Source organism: Solanum stenotomum, chromosome 2, assembly GCF_019186545.1.
Source record: "Solanum stenotomum isolate F172 chromosome 2, ASM1918654v1, whole genome shotgun sequence".
Classification (NCBI taxonomy): domain Eukaryota; kingdom Viridiplantae; phylum Streptophyta; class Magnoliopsida; order Solanales; family Solanaceae; genus Solanum; species Solanum stenotomum.
The window spans coordinates 18350948-18370119 of record NC_064283.1 but is presented as its reverse complement, the minus strand read 5'-3'; the positions used below and the strand labels follow the sequence as shown (position 1 = coordinate 18370119).

At 33.8% G+C, this 19172-nt stretch overlaps 1 protein-coding gene and 1 pseudogene across 2 annotated transcripts; both read left to right on the top strand.

Annotated features, from left to right (window-relative positions):
* The first annotated feature begins 8188 nt into the window (after window positions 1-8188).
* Window positions 8189-17912, top strand: LOC125855243 (photosynthetic NDH subunit of lumenal location 4, chloroplastic). Of its 2 annotated transcripts, none has more exons than XM_049534948.1 (7): window positions 8189-8552; window positions 11231-11323; window positions 12316-12376; window positions 12473-12541; window positions 13048-13192; window positions 17613-17685; window positions 17757-17912. In XM_049534948.1, the coding sequence occupies exons 1-5, from the start codon at window positions 8229-8231 to the stop codon at window positions 13128-13130; spliced, it is 630 nt and encodes a 209-aa protein (XP_049390905.1). In that variant the 5' UTR covers window positions 8189-8228; the 3' UTR covers window positions 13131-13192; window positions 17613-17685; window positions 17757-17912. The 2 variants fall into 2 exon arrangements, with proteins under 2 accessions (XP_049390905.1, XP_049390904.1); XM_049534947.1 differs by having other exon boundaries at window positions 8192-8552; window positions 13048-13163.
* On the top strand, window positions 13762-14537 carry LOC125855779 (probable protein phosphatase 2C 55; annotated as a pseudogene).
* Window positions 17913-19172: the final 1260 nt, after the last annotated feature.

Sequence of the window (19172 nt, the reverse complement as noted above, 5' to 3'; positions counted from 1 at the left end):
TGTCCTATAATATATTGTACCAAATTTATCATTTACGATATATTTAGATTAAATTATTAGGATAAATGTGCAATGCACGTTCCCAAAACTAGTAACATAATAACTAATCCACTATAAAACATTTACATATCAAATAGAAAATCAAAAGACCATATAAAAACGAACATCCAACAATCACTTCTTTTCTCTTCTTCATTCAATTTTCTTTTCAAAATATCATTCTCCTGCAGGGTGTCATTAAGCATATTCTTCAAGTGATTTTGTTTTTCTTCTGATTCTTTTAGCAATGCCCTTAGAAGATCTCTATCTTCTACAACTTCTTTGATGTTAAATAGCGCCATTGTATCACTATCGAAAGAGGATCTCTTCACCCGTGAAAGAATTGTGTTAGTTTCACTTATGGGCATGATTTTTACCCGCCGAAAATGATCGCATTCATCATTTTCCTAAAATAACAAAACAAAGAAACAAGTGAATATCTAGATATTTTGAAGTGAACAGCTTTAAATTTTTATACCTAATAGCATTTGTCATCCCCGATACGATTCCATGACTAACGATTGAGATTCCTTGTAGTCCTCAATGTTTTTATTTTACTATACTCTTCGCATTTACATACATCCGATTCAATTGAATATACAAACCTTTCGGATTGTTGAAACATGACTATCAATTTTCAAAGATCAAAATTATGTTAGTAGTAGAAAATAAAAGATGAATAAGAAAAGGTAAAGTGAATCGAAACACATATTTATTGTTGAAGAAACCCATGATTCTATGAATCAAATAGACGTGACAATACACTTAAAATTTAAAAAATTCATTCCTTCAAGTGAAAAGCTAATAAAAAAAAATGGTATATAGTTCGCCTATTTATGAGTGAATCCCTTAAAATACTTATTTTTTTATTTTGCAGTGGAAGTAGATGAAGTTAATGGTGGTAGGGACAATTCTCCTATTTCTGGGTGAAGTATCCGTTTTTATTCGTATTTCTAGGAAGAATCTTTTTTGATATGTGATACCCAAAAAATAACTATTTTGAGGTCGGACTCTCAAGATAAACAAGCCTTTTAGATTCAAAGTTTTCTAATAATGACTCAGGATAATCATGATAGAAAAACCAACACAAGTTATTGAGAAAGTATACTCAATAGGCTTTGACCACCATATGTCCAAATTGCTTTCATTGCATTGGTCCACTGGTAAAAGGTTCATTAGTCTAACAAGTATAACTTCAAATGTCTGTATAAAATTTGCATGCCAATATGACTACTTTCTAACTCCTTCCAATGCCAAATTTCATCATGTTTTGCATTCTTTAGCACCATTAAAAAAAATAATTAAAATATTAATTAGGTCTTTCTTGAGAAAAATGTCACTAAAGAGAAACACTTTATGCAATTAATTCTATATTTTTAATTTCTAGTAATACAATTTTTTTTATTAGTTCTTTAGAGTCAAATTGATAAAAAAAAAAACATATTATGACAGAACGAAGTTGTGATTGAGACAGTACAAACAATTTTCATCTTTTAAATGAAAAGTAAAAGATGAAGACTAAAAATTGAATATTATTGCATTATCTAGCCTACTTACTGTATTGTTAACCATCACTTCTTCAAAATCTTCAACGTCCCAAAGTCGGCTATGTCCTCCCGTATCAAAGATGGCTTTTGCTGTTGTCTTTTTACCAACTCCACTTACTCCCCAGATCCCTACAATCCGAACATCATTGATTTCTATATGAAGTAAGGATTTTAGTTTCTATAATGAACATTTATTCCCTTAACATCTTGCAAAGAATATAAGGAATAAGAACTCTTACATAATTTAGAAGAAATGTGATTGACGATCTGCTGAATATTCTCTGATTCGATCCTACATAAATAAGAAGATTGATTGTGGAAAATGTGAGAAAGTCAAGTATTAGTAAGTATTTCATATGTTAATCAAATAGGGAACATTGTAGTTCAAGGTAATAGCAGCATTCAATAGTTGAAGTTGATGGAAAAATAATTTAATAAGTATATCTCAAAAAGTAGGACTATTTTTTGTCAAATAAGACCGTTTCCCAAACTTTATTTTCCTCATAAATTAATTTTGGGGGATACACCTATATCGGGTGAAAAGGGTATTCCTTAACCACCTCTCAAGCTAAAAAAGTTTCCATGATTTCCAATATAAGTATGAAAGTTGCAAAACTTGAATAGCTTAGAAGGATTTTTATGTATTCTCTGTAACTAAATTAACTCATTTTGGAGGTATAGATTCTTGTTCTATAGTAGAATATGTCTAGGTTTCACAGAAGCATCCAAGTTTAAATAGAATTTATTTCAATTCGTTTTTCACTAAAAGCAATTATGTGTGTTTAACTCACCCATCACGGATATCATATCCTTTTAGATCTGCGGCAGCAGTTAAGGCATTCCTCCATCTTTGCACCTTTTGCATCCCCTCATCACCCTCATCCTTATACGTTGATTCGTGTTTGGCAAATGCTTCTGCAAAGCTCTCACTTTGGTATCGTACATGTGATGGATCTACATCATAGAAGACCGGTATGACTGTTTGTCCACTAATTCTTGCATTTCATGATATTCACTAATTCATTTAAGCACCACCTTGATGTAGCATAATTCTTTGAGAAAACGACTATGACAACTTGAGACTCTTCTATAGCTTTCACCAGTTCTTCAAAAATGGAATCGCCATTTTCTAGCCTTTAATTATCTAGAAAGGTGAATATTCCCATGTTGTCCAAACCTTCGTACAAGTGACTCGTAAATTTTTTCCGAGTATCTTTGCCACTAAAACTTAGAAAGACATCGTACTTCCATCGAGGACAATATTGTGAATTACTTAGAGAAGAAGAAGATGATGCCATAGATTCGATTAATTGTTGAAAAGAAAAATAAACAGGATGAATGAGATCAATTGATGATATTTTGGACAAAGTTATATAAAGGAAATTAGAAGAAACAAGTACCACTTAACATGAAAGCTTCTATGAATAAATTATTGTTGTTGGATGTAGTCAACTTATATGTGGTGCGTTATCATTGAATTATTTATTAATAGAAGTAATAGGTAGGAAATTCCTGAGAAGATTCTTAGAGCATGTTTTGACATTATTACAAGGAGGTCAAAAATATTTATTTTAAGAAAAAATATATATTTTTTTGAAAAATTGAAAGGTTAGGTAAATCAGTAAGACTGCTTTTTAAATGAAAGTAGAAGCAATCTTTCTATGATTGAAAAGAAGTTAAAAATATCTGCTTCTTAAAAAATGTAAAAGCAGAAGTAGAGAATTATTTTTTTCAGGACCACAATATCTCTTCCATATATACATATTTACCAATATATCACTTATTTATTAATTAGCATATCTCATAAGTTTGGTTAAGTTTCATTTAAGAATTTTATTTTTTTATTTTTATATAATTATTTATTTTACGTGTACATATTATTATTTTATATTTTATACATTATTTTGCAAGATTATAAAAAAAATAACAACAATATTTTCATAGAATTATATCAATATTTAATTTATTTATTTTTCTATGTATAATATTGATTGAAAATTTGAATACGTACACTTTAATCTAATTAAAAAAATTATAATAGATATTCAAAATAGTTTCACTGTATAAAATAATCTTAATATTAAAAGTACATTGATACTTGTCTTTCTTCGTAATTTGATTTTGAAAGCACTTTAAAAAAAATATATTAGTCAAACACAATCTGTTTATCAAAAGTATTTTTCAAATAAATAGTCAAACACAAATTATTTTTTTCAAAAGCACTTTTCTAAAAAGCTATTTTGAAAAAGCTTTTAAAAACAAGATATTTTTAGCGGTAATGTCAATTATATCATGGTATGTCTACTCCGGCTAAATATTGCTCAGTCTTCAACAATATAAATAATCTAAACAAATTTCTTTGTCACCATACAACAGCTGACTTTGCAAAAGGGCAATAGAGAAGAGTTGACAAATTAATTGAAATAAACAAATTAATTTATTAGCAATAATTGATGATGAAACTATATATATTCAATTGCAATTTCCTAAAGAAGTAGTTTACTTTTGCCTTTTTTTCACTAACGAAAGCCATCAAAAAATTAAAATAATGAAAACTTGATCGTTACTTTAAATAACGTGGTACAAATTATTACTCTGAGATACAATTATTAGTCTGAGATACAATTGATGTATCTGGCTCAAACGCAATTTCACATTAATGCTACATCCAAAATTGTGATCTTTTGTTATTATGCACAATGGATATAACCCGCAATTTGTTTGACGACTTTTCAATTCCATAAAAAACATCATGCCCATCTAGTTTCGGATTTCAATTGGAGTTGGACTGTCTTCATCGTGTATTTGATCTCGATTAGTACAATCGATTCCTAATTGTTTTGAAATACCATCCACTAGATCGTTGTAGTTTGCATCATCTCTCAAAAGTATTCCATCAATTCTATAATTTTCATATTCGATTCTAGAGACCCATGAACCGAAATGTCTCAACAATACTGTGATATTCGCCATTTGCAAAAGAAATCTCAAAAAATTTAAGATTCAAAAGAATGATTTGATGAAGAAGATGAAGTTCAACCTTTTAGATTAATATATTTGATGATATCAGTTGATAAGATGGATCCACTAATGTCACACCCCGAGCGTACACCCTAGGCAGGACTGGCATTCGAGAACCATTTCTGGCCCCAAGCAAATCCTTGGCCTGGCTAGACTCTCAGCGGAAGACTTTAAGCATTATTACAAGGATCAAATGCATTTATAAAATAATTGTCTCAAATTAAACTCAGAACGTTTAAGGATAAAACATTCAAAATGGCCATAGATGGCAACTCAAGTCTTATAGCAAAACATCTGAAATACAAGACTAAAGAACTCTGACTACTTGTCTATGAAGCCTCTAAAACAAAGAGGGATATTGGGACAAGATTCCCAATCATCCTAACAACTGAAATACTAAAACAATGTAAAAGGAGTCTTTCAGAAAGCAAAGAGGCTCACCAACTAACTTTGAATGCTTAACTGGATCAACGAAGCGCTGGATGCTGATCCTGGTCACATGTGTTTGCATCATAAAATGATGCAGGCCAAAAAGTATCAGTACATTGAATGTACGAGTATGCGAGGGGAATACTAAATGAGACATAAGCTTGAAAGGAATCTAAAAAGAGCACTTACCTTGGCTTTACTCAACTCATGAATAACTCAACTCAAATGCAAAGTAAAAACAACAATAATGGTGCAGTTTATACAAAGCATTTAAAATAAATAAGTGGTAACTCAATGTATTAAAGAGATACAATAACAACTCAGTTTACACATTAATGTAATACTGTGGGAGTTTCTCTAACCGACAACCACCACTATGAGCATAAGTGATGATACAACGTCTCGTTCACACTGCCAGAACTGTCATATACTTTGCCGTCATATAGAACGCCTCAATTAAGTGGATCCACTAGTCTATGCTAAAAAGCACTAAGGAATCATCTAAAAAGCATGATCCTTTCTACCCATGATGGCTACATGGTTTATGGAGACTTGAGTTATTATGAACTCGCGTCCCTATATCCGTGCTCAATACTACTCCCAAAATATACTCAACTCATATGTTTTAAAAACAAAACTCTTTCTGTGATTTGAGATAATTACTCAAAAACTCTCTTGAAAATCAGTTTTTCCTCTCTTGTTTAAATGTGAAAACATTTACTCTTTGGGAATACTCAGTTCCCATATACTTTTTTTGAAGAAACGAACTTCATTAGTTACTCTTACTTAACTCAAAACTCAAGTCTTAAAATAAGATTAAAACATTTGTAAACGACTTCTTGGAAGAGACTCTATGAACTTTCTATACTTGGCTCTTAATTTTCTTTGAATTGGAATTTATGGATTCAAGGTTATGATTCTAGTTTATGAATGATTTCTAAGTGTTTAGAAGTCATTTAGAGTAGTTAGAATCAATAGGAAGTGTCAGTGCAGTTTAGAAGGACTTAAACGGGCTAAACGACAAAAAAGGGTGGGGACAGACGACCCGGGCGCGCTCCTGGCGCGCCGCGCCATCCCCTAAGTTACTGGGGCTCATTTCTAGCGCATTGTTGGCGCGCCGCCCCAGTCTTCCTGGCACGTTGCGCCAATATTCCCCAAGGCGAATCTGACGAATTTTTCCTCTCGTTTTCATACCTTAATTCGATTATTTTTCTCAATATCTCTTTAGATTCAGGTACCCACTACATAAACACAAGAATCTAACTCAAGGAAACTCTAATAATCGACATTAGACTCTCAAGAACTCCTCAATCTCAACCCAAATTCAAACAGAAAGCAATTCAAGAACACCCATCAAGAACATTCAAACTTCCAATTTTTTACGTTGAAATAAACATGTTTGGCACGTGGGTGAACGAACCCAACGTTATGAAAGTCTCACATACCTCGTAAAATCAAATCCTTGATGAAATCCGCAATCAATTCCTTACGAAGACGACTTGATTTTCCTCTTCTCTTCTCTCTTGAGTTCTTCTCTCTAAAGCCCTAGCGTGAATTTTCAATTGTGCGAACTGAAGCAATTCAGTTTTGACCCTAATTAATTCACTAAAAACGAATTAAATCAAGTGGGCATGGAAAAGACCAAAATACCCCTTAAAAATTCGGATTAGACTTTCCTTATTTAAACATCCCAACTTCAAATGGACATATCTCACTCATACGAACTTGGAATCGCACAAACTCAGCGGTGTTGGAAAAATAATTCAAAGATCTTTCATATGGTATCTGGAAACACACGTAAATCATATTGAGCTAGGAGTTATGATCGTTTGAATTTGACCAAAAACTCAAACTTAACCAATTTTTCAGATTTTTCGTTCTTTCCAAAAATGACTCTTTCTAATTCTAGCTCTTTCTAGTTCTTTCAATTAGCGAGTTGTTACAACTAATTACGTTATGGTTGTTAATTTCCCAGAACTTACTCCCGTAATTAAGGGAACAGTTAATTCAAATTAATTAAAACACTTATCACATCCTTCAAAACATGTATCCCGTAATAGAGTCATGTATCTTACGGTTTACTATTACCCATGTATCATATGAACGAAAAATGGTATAAGGAGTAATATTGAAAACTAACGGGATTTCTAGTAATTATGATCTAAAGTAGTGGAATTTATGTAGTTTACCCTTAATTTATCTATAAATGACGTGGTAACTTCATTAAGATTATATCTACAAGTATTAATTAGACTTAATCCTAGTGCTAGATCGATAGTTTAGAGTGCCTTATATTCACAAACTACTTGTATCATATTAGTTCGATATGAATGGAAATTATGCTTCTTCAATAGAACTTGATAGCGAGGGAGAATGTATTTGAGCTTGCTCTACCACTGGAAGTACCTTCGATTTCTTGAAATAGTTCCCCTTTGCTCCACTTGTTTTGTGACGTGAGACGGCTTACTAATAATTCAAAATGTTTCTTTCATCCACCCATTTTGACACAACTTTCGTGCCTCACATACATTCATCTGTAGTTGAATTTAATTAGGACATGCTTGCTATTCATCAGAAAATGTGATTTCATAATGAAACGTGGTATTCTGATGTTATAAATATATCGCATCACCTTTACTAATAAGCCTAGTATATATGTAGATTTGAGTGTAGCTCCACTCAAGTAAAAAAAAAAAATTGTTTGAGAAAATGGCTAAACTGAATCTTATCTTTGAAGTAATTTTAAAATAGCCCCTTACTATATTCTTAAACATTTTTTGTCCCAGAATTTTTCAAAAGTGAACAAATTTTAATCTTTATAAAATATTTAACAAACTATTATTTTTAAAAGCGCTTAATATACTCTTCAACTTTGAAATTTAGAGATGATATATCACTCATTATAAAAGTATCTGATATATATATTTTTATCCTTACGCAAATGGCCTAGATATATCTTTAGACAAAAATGATATGTTTATATCATTTGTAATGATAGGATATATATAAGTCACGTTCATAACAAATGTTAAATCAAACTGTAAGTGACAAAATTGAGAAGTAATCTTAATTTTAAAAAAGGCCACAATGGGCCCCAAATATGTATCATCACCTTCACTTGTTCTCAAAAAACAACCATTGCCCATATATCCAAATACAGCCCACAAGTTCCACATTAATCAGATAGCAGAAATGGCAGTTTCTTCACTATCCTTTACATTACCTAAGCTTCAAACCTTCACTCCAAAACCCACCATTGCAGCAACTTTTAAGGCTTCTTCTTCACATGAATCAACTCCTTTTATCAACCAGAAGCAAATTTTCCAAATGGGTGTTGGAATTTTGGCTGCTTCAATAGTGGCTTCAGCACCTTTAAATGCTGATGCTACCAGAATTGAATACTATGCCACTACTGCTGAACCCACTTGTGAGTTCAATTTTGTCCGCTCTGGACTTGGGTATTGTGACATTGCTGTTGGGTCTGGTGAAGAGGCTCCATATAATAAGCTCGTTAATGTAAGTTTGTATGTTTATTGAAGCTTAAACACTAGCATTTTCGTGTGTTTGCCGTTTGCCGTTGATGCATATTGTTGGAATTGCTGTACAATTTCTCCTAAAGTTCGTTTATTTTACAATTTAAAATTGACATTTTGCTTTCAAGAGTTCAATGGTGCAGAGAATGTTGCGGTCTGTTGTTATTTCATGATGTGAGTTAGAATCAATTCCTAACACTTTTGGTCTCTGTCAAATATTTCGAAACTCCACCTGTTAGATTTGTGTTTTCTTGATAATCGTGGTGTTTGGGGGCCTATTTGTGCGCGCAACTCAACTAATTCCACGAGATAACTTTCACCTTTCACACGCAACAGCTATTGGGTAACTTTATCCACCAAGATTGCTATTAGGCAGAAAATAAAATAAGCGGGAACTCATATTAAGAAGTAGCACAATTTTTGTTGTTCTACTACTTTAAATTTATTTCTAGAGTGTGGTGCAGTTTTCCAGGTGTAATTTCTGTTATTTTTCTTAGTATTTTTTTAGTGTCTACTATAATTTTTTGTGTTGCATATTTTAGGATTTGATGAGATTTTTTTGGTGTTTATAGTTAATTTTTTTGGCTCAACTTCATATTACTGAGGACATGACTCTAGATAGGAAGAAGTGGAGGTTGCGTACTAGGGTAGAAGGTTTGTAGGGGTGAAGTGTTGTCTTGCCATGCGTAGGTTTAGGCTTGTTAGTGCCTGTTGTGTACTAGTCGTACCCTTGTAGTTCTTGTCTTATGTAGTGTATTGTGTTTCGATTATGACACTATTTTATTGTTATTATTGTTTCTTTCTTGTAGATTTTACACTGTTTTTCTTATTAATCACTATGCTTTCTTCATCATTTTCTTCTTCTTTTATTTGAGTTTGATGCACTTGAGTTGAGGGTTCTTCGGAAACAGCCTCTCTTGCGGTAAGATTTGCATACACTCTACCCTCCCCAACTCTACCCTCCCCAGACCTCAGTTAGTGGGATTTCATTGGGTATGTTGTTGTCCATCAAATCTAATTGACAAAGTTCGGTAAATTTTTGCAGAGAGAAACTGCTAAACTTTTGACAAACTTAAAGGACCAAAATTGTTAGGTACATACTTAAGGAGCTATTTTAACCTATCCTCAAACACAAGGTGTTATTTTGTGATGCCACCTATGTATTGAAAAAACTAGATTCTTCAGCAACTATGTAAGAAGTAAATGCGGAATGAAGTAAATCAACACAAGAATTTTTTTCATGAAAAAACTCCTCTCCCAGGAGCAAAAGAGTAAGACCTACCTCATAGAATTTCCCTCTCAAATTACCACCAAATTTGAGTTACAATTTTAGGTTACAACTAATCAAGGAGCTAACCACTGTACACCTATCCCTTTCTACAATTCTCCCCAACTGTAGCTCACTTCTTCAACAACATCATGACACTTTATATAGGAATAGATGACTGCTTCTTGTTTTTCCAACAAGGATTAGTTCATGAATCCAAGATTCTAATCCAAGTTTGATTAGGTTCTTCCTTCACACATCAACGACTGTTTTGCTCCTATTTCCAAAGCTTTTCCCATGTATCCAAATATGATAATGCTGCCATATTCTTTTCTTGTTCCTTGCTTGATTGGATTAGCCGCAATCCTAATTCCTTAAGGAATCCTTCTACGCACTTGGTATCTGCTTTACCATCTATCAACTGTCTTCTTCAAGTCTACTGTGAAGGACCTGGTTCCTTCCCTCCTAACAGTATACTCTTGATATCATCTGTTGTAGTAGACATATTAAGGAACTGGTTCTTCAATAGTTCTTTGTCATAATCACTACCAGTCCTTTTTTGAGTCATGTATGATATATGATTCTTGCATGTGTTTGTTATGTTTTGCTAATCATTTTGTTAATCATCAAAATTTCATATTGTTAGCATAGCTCGTTGCTCTCTAGCTCACATAACTCTCCCTAGCTAATGTAGCTCAACTTAAAGGATCATTTTTGTCATTTTCTCGTTTCTTGATTATCCTAACAAGTTTCTTCCATGAGGTTCTAAGGTTGTAGTATTATTGTTGGAATAACAAAAGAAAAAAATTATATGTACAAATATATTTCTTTTCTCTGGCATGATACCGTGAAAATGAAATTAAAAAATATGTGGTTGATATGTCATTTTGAAAGTCAAAAAAAAAAAAACTTGATTAAAAAAAATAAAAATAAAAGAGTTAACTTTAACGATGTTAAAAATATTTAAACAATCAGGTTACCTATAAGGTAATTACATATAAATTTTTGTGAGAAGATTAACCAGTAACTTGGTAAAATCGATAATTGACCTGTGATAACAGGTTAAATTAGACTGATGGTGTAAAAATTCTATACACGGGCGGATAAAAGGAAAAAGAGTTGATTTTTGTCTTCTATTGTTCATCGAACAGAGGAGAATAATGAGAAAGATAAATTGAAGTTACTAGAGGATTGCATCTCTAGTATTTTGTGCTTAAAGACGAGATTGAGGAAGAAAGAAGAAATGGTCATTGTTTGCTTTTTATTTTCCTCGTGAGGACATACCACTGCCTCTTTAGTCACACAGGAAAAGAAAATTTTGTTTTGTGTATCTAATATCTCCTCTATTTTTTCTTGAACTTGAGAATGGTTTGTTGAGTATCCTATTCATGCAGATTCACTATACTGCAAGGTTTGCGGATGGTATAGTTTTTGACAGCAGCTATAAACGTGGTCGAGCCCTTACCATGCGCCTCGGCATGGGCAAGGTATGTTACCATTAGGGTCCGATGTAAGTTATTGTAACTGGTGGTATATAATGTGATCTGTATTACCTTCTGTATTGCTTGTCTGTCCCAGATTATAAAATTAGGACCAGTTATCTATCAGACAGACAGTTAAGAAGGTTTTCATATATCTTTAGTTCAATACACTATGTGCATCAAAACATCATAAACAATGTATGAAGCTGGATGAATATCTATGTACTGACAAAACTAAATATGCTAGCAGTTTGAAGAGAACAATGTAAAAGACACTGTCATTGGATTTAGCAACTGTTAGGGCATTATCATCCACGTAGTATCATCAATTTTCATTTCCACTGTTTTCTTGACTTCCTTCAATTTTTTAAAGTTGAAAGTAGTTATACTTTTGATACAATATCTTACTTTACAAAAGCGAGTCTCTGTCAAGCACTACCATCGTCCAACTTCACTAGACTTTTCGGCTCTATTAGGCAAGTCTTACCCTCTATTAACATCTTCCCTATTCCTCTGCTCTCTCAATTCATAATTTTTGCTACCAAGATCTTTTATCCATGCTTATCAAAAAATAGAAAAAAAAAATTGTTTATCCTCACAAAAGAGAAGGAAAAGGAATGAAGAATAAGAGAAGCTCGCAGAAAGGAAACAACCATGTTTTGGGATATGAAATGGAGTAGAATGAAATAAGTTTATTTCCATGTAGCGTCAACAACCTCATTTGATTATTGACTAAAGGAAGACATAAATAATGTGCTGATAACCAATTCTTTCAGTAAGCCATCACTTCTTTCTGTTATGGAATCTCTTATATATGTGCTGATAACCAATTTACACCTCAAATTGCAATAAGATGGCATCCAAGAGCTTTATCTGAGGCTCATATAGAAGGTATACATGAATAAGAAACATAAACGAGAAACTAAATGAAGAATATAGTTTAATTTTTTGCAATATCTTATCTACAATTTGTGAACTCCAGAGCATGTTGTTGACAGGTGATCAAGGGATTAGATCAGGGAATCTTGGGAGGTGAAGGGGTACCACCAATGCTAGTTGGTAAGATTTTACAGCTAATTAGAGCCTCCTGTGGATCTTTTGCTTGTTTCTTTTTAGTATTCCAGTATAGTTCACTTTAGAAATTTTAATACATAGGTGGCAAACGTAAGCTTCAGATTCCTCCACATTTGGCGTATGGACCAGAACCGGCAGGCTGCTTTTCAGGTGTGTTTGTGATACGTTTTAAATGCATTATATTGTTTGGTTCCTTGAGACAAATATCATCTCGCACATCAGATGATAAGGCCTATTCTTTAATTTCTTTCTCTTGAAACAAGCTAGCAGAAATGAGTTGTAATTTTTTTACCTTTGGTTAACTGGTGACATCAGAATGTATCAAAACTATTAGAGAAGAAAACTTGCATTTTTTGTTGAAATATAAAGAACACTTAATTGCAAGTAGCATCTTAAACAACTTTGCTTACTATGTTCTAAAGGATGGATGTGAATAGGTATGCAATTTCTCTTCATAATCTTAATCAATGTATAGTCCTCATTTACATGGTCTAGGCTACCATTGGCCTTGTGAGGCTGTGAAGGACTCATCTACCCAGTTTCATTGTGTTACTCATCTAACCTTTTTCATCTCTGTAAATAAAAAGAAGATATTCAGTTTGTCGCGATAGCAGTTGTTTACACATTAATAAAGATAATGTTTTTTATCTGTGTAGGAGACTGCAATATTCCTGGAAATGCAACACTTGTATATGACATCAAATTCGTTGAATTATACTCTGGAAACAGGAAAATGTGATATGATGAGAAATCTGAAGCTCAAGCACAACTAGTGAGTTCCTAAGACACCTTGTGATTAAGGTTTTCTTCCTTGTTTTGTTATATCATGGTGTCACACTTGCTTTTGTACTCCCTCCCTCCTTTCCAATCTGGATGTCCCTATTAAGTGTTACTATATGAGACTTGCCTATATGAGATTCAGGATGATAGTTAAAAACTTAAAATGTATAGATAATGGAGTGTCAAAGAAATATCACACCTAGTTAAAAGTTGTCAAAGAATTTGAGCATGTGGTTATTTAGNGATACGTGAATGCTACATCCTATAGACAACAAAGAAAAAATTATAATTTAATTTAATCTAATATGAATATTTATTATAGGGAAAAGGGTTAAAAATGCCCTTAACGTATCTCAAATGATTCAAAAATGCCCTCCTTCCATCTTCTGGTTTAAAAATGCCCTTAACGTTTGCTTAAGGTTTAAAATTGCCCTTTATTAACAGCCCACTAACATGATAAATGATGAGTCATTTAATTAGCCAAATGGCTTCATCTTATTGGTCCACCTAATTTTTAAAATCCAGCCCTACGACCCGACCCATCTATGCTACAAAACTCAAACCCACCCAAAAATCGGTTTTCATATTAACCTCCGAAGAGACGCCAACTCACGGATGAATTGGAATTTGATGTCATCGCCGGCGATGATGACGAACAACTCCAATTCTTGCTATGCCCGGAGGAATTGACTCCGGCATACGACTTTATGGATGAAGATATTAAGCTGATTCAGACATTCATTCCTGAAGAGGTTGATAGTAAAGACAAGTTCAATGTTGGGGTCACCGGAAGGACGATCATGGTTGTTGGGTCTTCTTACATTCCGAAATTGAACGCAGAAAAGCCATTAGGTGAAGACCCAAGCTTTATTTGTGCAAACAAGTAGGCGATTGGTGTTGGTGGGTGGGCGAAAAAGGGTATCGATTCAAGTGTGTATTCAAGGGAATTGATGAAAAACGCTGAATTGGCAATTCAGAAGCATAGTAGTAGTAGTATTACTACTATTAATTTGATGAAAGTTCTTAATGAAGCTTTTTCGAATACAAAGGCGAAGGGTTCTTCTACTGCTTGTATTCTGTCTCTTTTCGATGACACATTGCACGCTATTAACGTCGGAGATAGTGGATTTGTAGTGATCAGAGAGGGGATAATTGTGTATAAATCAAAAGTTCAGCAATCAAGGTTCAATTGGGGAATGAGAGTACATCTGATGATCCGAATGTAGCTGAGAAAATCAATGTTTCAGTGATAGCAGGGTATGTGACCATGTTGGGAACAGATGGATTGTTTGATAATGTTCATGATTTCGAGTTAGAAGCAATTGTGAATTCGGGGGTGGATTCCTGGGAATCAGATGTAGCATAGAAGAATGTTTCAATGTCAGCAAGTAACAAATTCAAGATTTAGCTACCTTATTATTTGTAGTTCTTCCTTTTTCTTCTTCTTGAAATTAATCGAGAAATGGAAAAAGAAGATAAATTGAAGGAGATAGGAACTCAAGGAAGAAAGAAGAGAGTTGGGATAAATGGGAACAAAAGATCCAAAATTGATTGGGCATATCGGGTCAGATTTGAAATGGGTTTCTAACTAAGTGGGTCATATATATTGAAATAGGTAAAGAAAATCCATGTCACAATTTCCATGTCACTGTGCTGTTAATAAAGGGCAATTTTAAACCTTAAAAAAACGTTGAGGGCATTTTTAAACCAAAAGGTGGAAGGAGGGCATTTTTGAACCATTTGAGCTACGTTAAGGGCATTTTTAACCCTTTTCCCAAAAAAAAAAAGCATCACCCTTTGGGGTGGCCAGTGGTTTGGGCTTGGGACTTCCATGTTGGAAATCTCAAGTTCAAAACCCCTTGCCAGCAAAAGCAATGGGTTTGCCTTCTGGGTCGAGCTCATCGCACCGGGATTGCCTAGTGCGGGTTACCTCTCTTGTATTGTTTGCGAGCTATTGCATAGGAGCGGGGGTTTTACCCTGTGCATACCCAAAAGGTAGCTGCTGCAAGTTTCCCTTGTCATAAAAAAAAAAAAACTAACAAAAATAAAAGGTATAAATTTATATATGAACTATGCCTAATTCCCAAACTAGTTGGGTTAACTGTATGAGTCCTCGAATTAGTTTGACTATATTTACGCTAACCTTCATCGTTCTGTACATCTCCTTTATCTAGGCTTGTGACCTGTTTACTTTGCACATATGCGGGATTTGTATGTTTACATTTAAAGTTAGAATTATCATATTAGGGATTTCCATTCCCAAAGAAGGTCAAGTAGCTTGGGGATAAGGGAAAAAAAGTAGGTCTTAAAAAATAAAGAAGGGGTTGGGGAGAAGTAGCTGATTAACTGGGAGTCTGGGACAGAGAAAGTAGCACGCAACGTTTTTTTCGGGGGGAACTTCATGAGACATAAAAAAAAAAATTGCATCTACTAACATGTCATTGCTAAATGATTCCCGTGCATGATTTTTCCAGTGGCTTATCATACTATGTTTATAATTGATGAATTAAGCAAAAGTTAATTGCAAATACGAAAAGAGAAGATTAAAAGGAAGAATGAGTTACTGTTGCTGATTACTAGCAGACTGGTAGCTCTCTTAATTACTGTGCCTAGAGAGAGTTTCCAACAAAACTAGATATTCAACATAGTTATTCAGCAGGAGAGTAATGCCTGCAACTTTCAGAACAGAGCTCCGACATCATTGTACCAAAGGAGTGTGTTCATTTTCTAAGCAGGAAATGCCATACAACCAGATATCAGGAAAGTCAAAGAAAGACTGATGAGTGATTTCCAGGTTTACCCAGTCCCTTGTTTCATTCTAATAAATGAACTCAGGATGACTCGATATAAATATTCTATCTTCTGAACTCTAGCTGGCTTTGGTGATGCTTGCTCAAGAAAGACACTAAAGTAAAATCCCGCTCCCTCTGGGTCTGTTACACTTCTTAAAGAAATAGAATAAAGTACAATTTTCTAGATAAGTCGTCTGTAATAAGCTCAATATAAAAGTAGAACAACCTGTTATTGTTCCTGTTTACCACATCCTTTTTTCATCAGTAAAGGGTAGATTTTTTGAATAAATGTAGTACCAAGCTAGTACTGAGCTAAGAATAAAACATTTCCAAGAAATACCCCGAAAGCTGAAAGCATTCCAAAAAGTTCAGCTTACAGTAATATCAGTAGCAAAATCAGCAGTATACGATATGTTTCTAACTCTGGATAAATATTTTTTTCCACAGTGAAGAATTCTTCTCCTTCCCCTCAAAGCATCTGCAGTTTTTCTCAATCCAATTACTTGTTAAGAAAATGGACATTGGGCCAAACTCAACCTCAAAAGCTAGCTCATGGTGAAGATTCAATTGTCTATCCCCAAACATTGTTGGGACTACTTACAAACCCCGCATGCCCAGGCTTACTGATTGGAGCATGGACAACATAAAATGGAGGCCCAACATCAATAAATTAAAATTCGGGATTGTCTAGCTCCGATACATATTAAGAAAATGGACTTTGGCCTAAATCAACCCTAAAAGCTAGCTCATGAAGTGACTATTGCCCAATTGCCCACCCCACAAACAATGTGGGACTACTACGAATACTCCACATCATGCAAAATGGAATGGTCTTCCAGTCTTCTTTGTCTCTTTCCTCATTTTCTGGCTTTGCCAACTGTATAGGACTTGCTTTACATTTGTTGGTGTAACCCATTGGACTCCAGAAAGGTTGAGAAACACACACCAGAGTTAGTATCCAAAGATCACGCCACCACCTTTGGAAACGTTAACAAGGAGATATTGGTTGGACATACAATCTGCCTCGACTCTATTGCACTCTGGTCTAGCTAGCACCTCTAGTTGAAATGCTGACCCATCCACAATATCCACTGTAGTTAACGATAAAAAAACAACCATCGTTGTTAGTGAACATCAGATGCCACTTTCAAGTATTCACCAGTTGTTTAGTTTTATGGTGAATTTCTTCGAGTATTGGACTCTGCTACGCCAAAATGTTTTGTATGTTGTGGATGTATAGGAAATCATGGTGACTGTTACCTTCAATGATAATAGTGATAAAAATGTAGAGTGATTTTAGATAGAGAGATTTGGTTTCCTAACTTTTGGCACCATAATTGGTTAGATCAAGGAAGCATGTGAGGAAACTATATTCCGGTAAAGCAGCCGTATTCATATCGTTAAGAACATCAATTTTCATTTGAATGGCATAGTAAGCACTCATCCTCTGTGTGTTCCCTCTCATTTGGCATGATATATATGTTTAAAGCTACTTGAAATCTGTGGGCTTACAGAGTAAGAACTTTCAATATCTTGTAGGTTGCATAACTAATACTTGAAGATCTTATGCAGAAAATATTGACTTCTCATTTCTTCAATGATGTTGGGGCTTGTTTAATATACTGACATTTGTTGATCTCTTGACATAGGATCCACCCAGAATTAGTTTGAATGAAGATACAGAGCAAAAGGTGACAGAATATTTTTCTAGAGGGAATAAAAGTAAGGCAAGAAACAGATGTTTTTTTTTTCATACAAGATGCAACTTAACTAATGGTGAGGAATGCTTGCAGGTGCCAACTTTCTGGTATCATTTTTGAGCTGGTAATCTAAGTTCCTAACATTGTGTATAATTGACTGTTGTACTTGATTAAAGTATATGCAAACTAGAGTTTTATGTTCAAAATACTTGAAAATCTTGTATAATTATTTTATGTATATTTTGTGACGGATACTTGAAAATCGTGTATAATTATATCATGTATATTTTGTGACGAATACCGTTGAAATTAAATGTAAGTTCATCGTTCACCTATATAACATGAAGTCGAAAAGAGTTGGGACAGTTCCATTTGTCCTCTTTTCCTTTCTTTTTCAATAATAATGATGTATGGGCCAGTTTTGCCTCATCTCGACTTTTTAATTGGTTACACGTTACCTCTCATCACTGCAGGGCAACTCTTCCCTTCAAGACATACATAGATAGGAAGAAATCACCTAGCATTTTTTTTGTTTTTGTAACAAAAGTAATTGAACTCTGGTCTCTTGAATTTTGACCAATCATCGACTGTTGAGCCATCTCCTTGAAAATATTTATATTATTTCTGATGATGAGTGACTCGAGTTCAATGTGAGCTTACGGACGAGTAGTTGTATGTTGAATTAGGTACCACGACGGTACAGAACATAGACACCTAAGATCCTCTATAGGTCATGGCTAGTTTGGCAAGATTAAAGAATTGATAGATTTCACTATCATAAGACATATTAATAGTTTCCTATTCTAAATAGAAAGAAAGTAAAATTTGTCTAAATAGTAGACATAAGGAAGCGGAGGATAAATGCGGGAAAGAAAAAATCTCTTATCCGTTCTAATTAAATGACAATGTAGGAGTAAATTCAACTAGAAAAACTCACATTGGGCTTAGGGATAATCAAGCTTATTCCGGTGAAGTTTCAAATTAGAAGAACTCAAGAAGTTTTTGTTGAATTATGATACAGAAGAAAAAAGAGTTAGCATGTGTGTAGAGATAAGTGACTGTGAGTGATAGATGAGACTGATGAGATACCAAAGCTATAAAGTTGTGAATCAATGTGGATATAATTCCATGACTGTGTGTCACTGCTTATTAATTGCAGAGTTTTGTGATAACTTCGATATATGTTTTTGGTGCCTTAGATGTCTAGTGATGGTTTGACATTGATATGTCAGAATGAGGTTGTTTGTCATGTTGATGTTGACTACTCGTATTGTTGAGTTATTGATTACGTATTGTGGTACATGTCTACCTCTATATATATATATATATATATATATATTACTAAATTGAGTTGGCTTATAATGTCTATCAGTACATAGTGTTTGTATTGATGTTTCTCCTTTACTTTTCTTTGATCCAGAGTCTTTTATGCGACCTTGTGTCTAGCACAGCTAGTTGATTGATCTAAGGGGANTATGTTGTTTCCCTCCAATTTATTTCACTTTAATT

Excerpts from the sequence above, each read along its gene's own strand:
- LOC125855243 (XM_049534948.1), top strand. The coding sequence starts at position 8,229 with ATGGCAGTTTCTTCACTATCCTTTACATTACCTAAGCTTCAAACCTTC. Across the intron at positions 12,377-12,472 it reads GGTACCACCAATGCTAGTTG|GTGGCAAACGTAAGCTTCAG; the intron begins GTAAGATTTTAC and ends TTTAATACATAG. Across the intron at positions 12,542-13,047 it reads ACCGGCAGGCTGCTTTTCAG|GAGACTGCAATATTCCTGGA; the intron begins GTGTGTTTGTGA and ends TTATCTGTGTAG.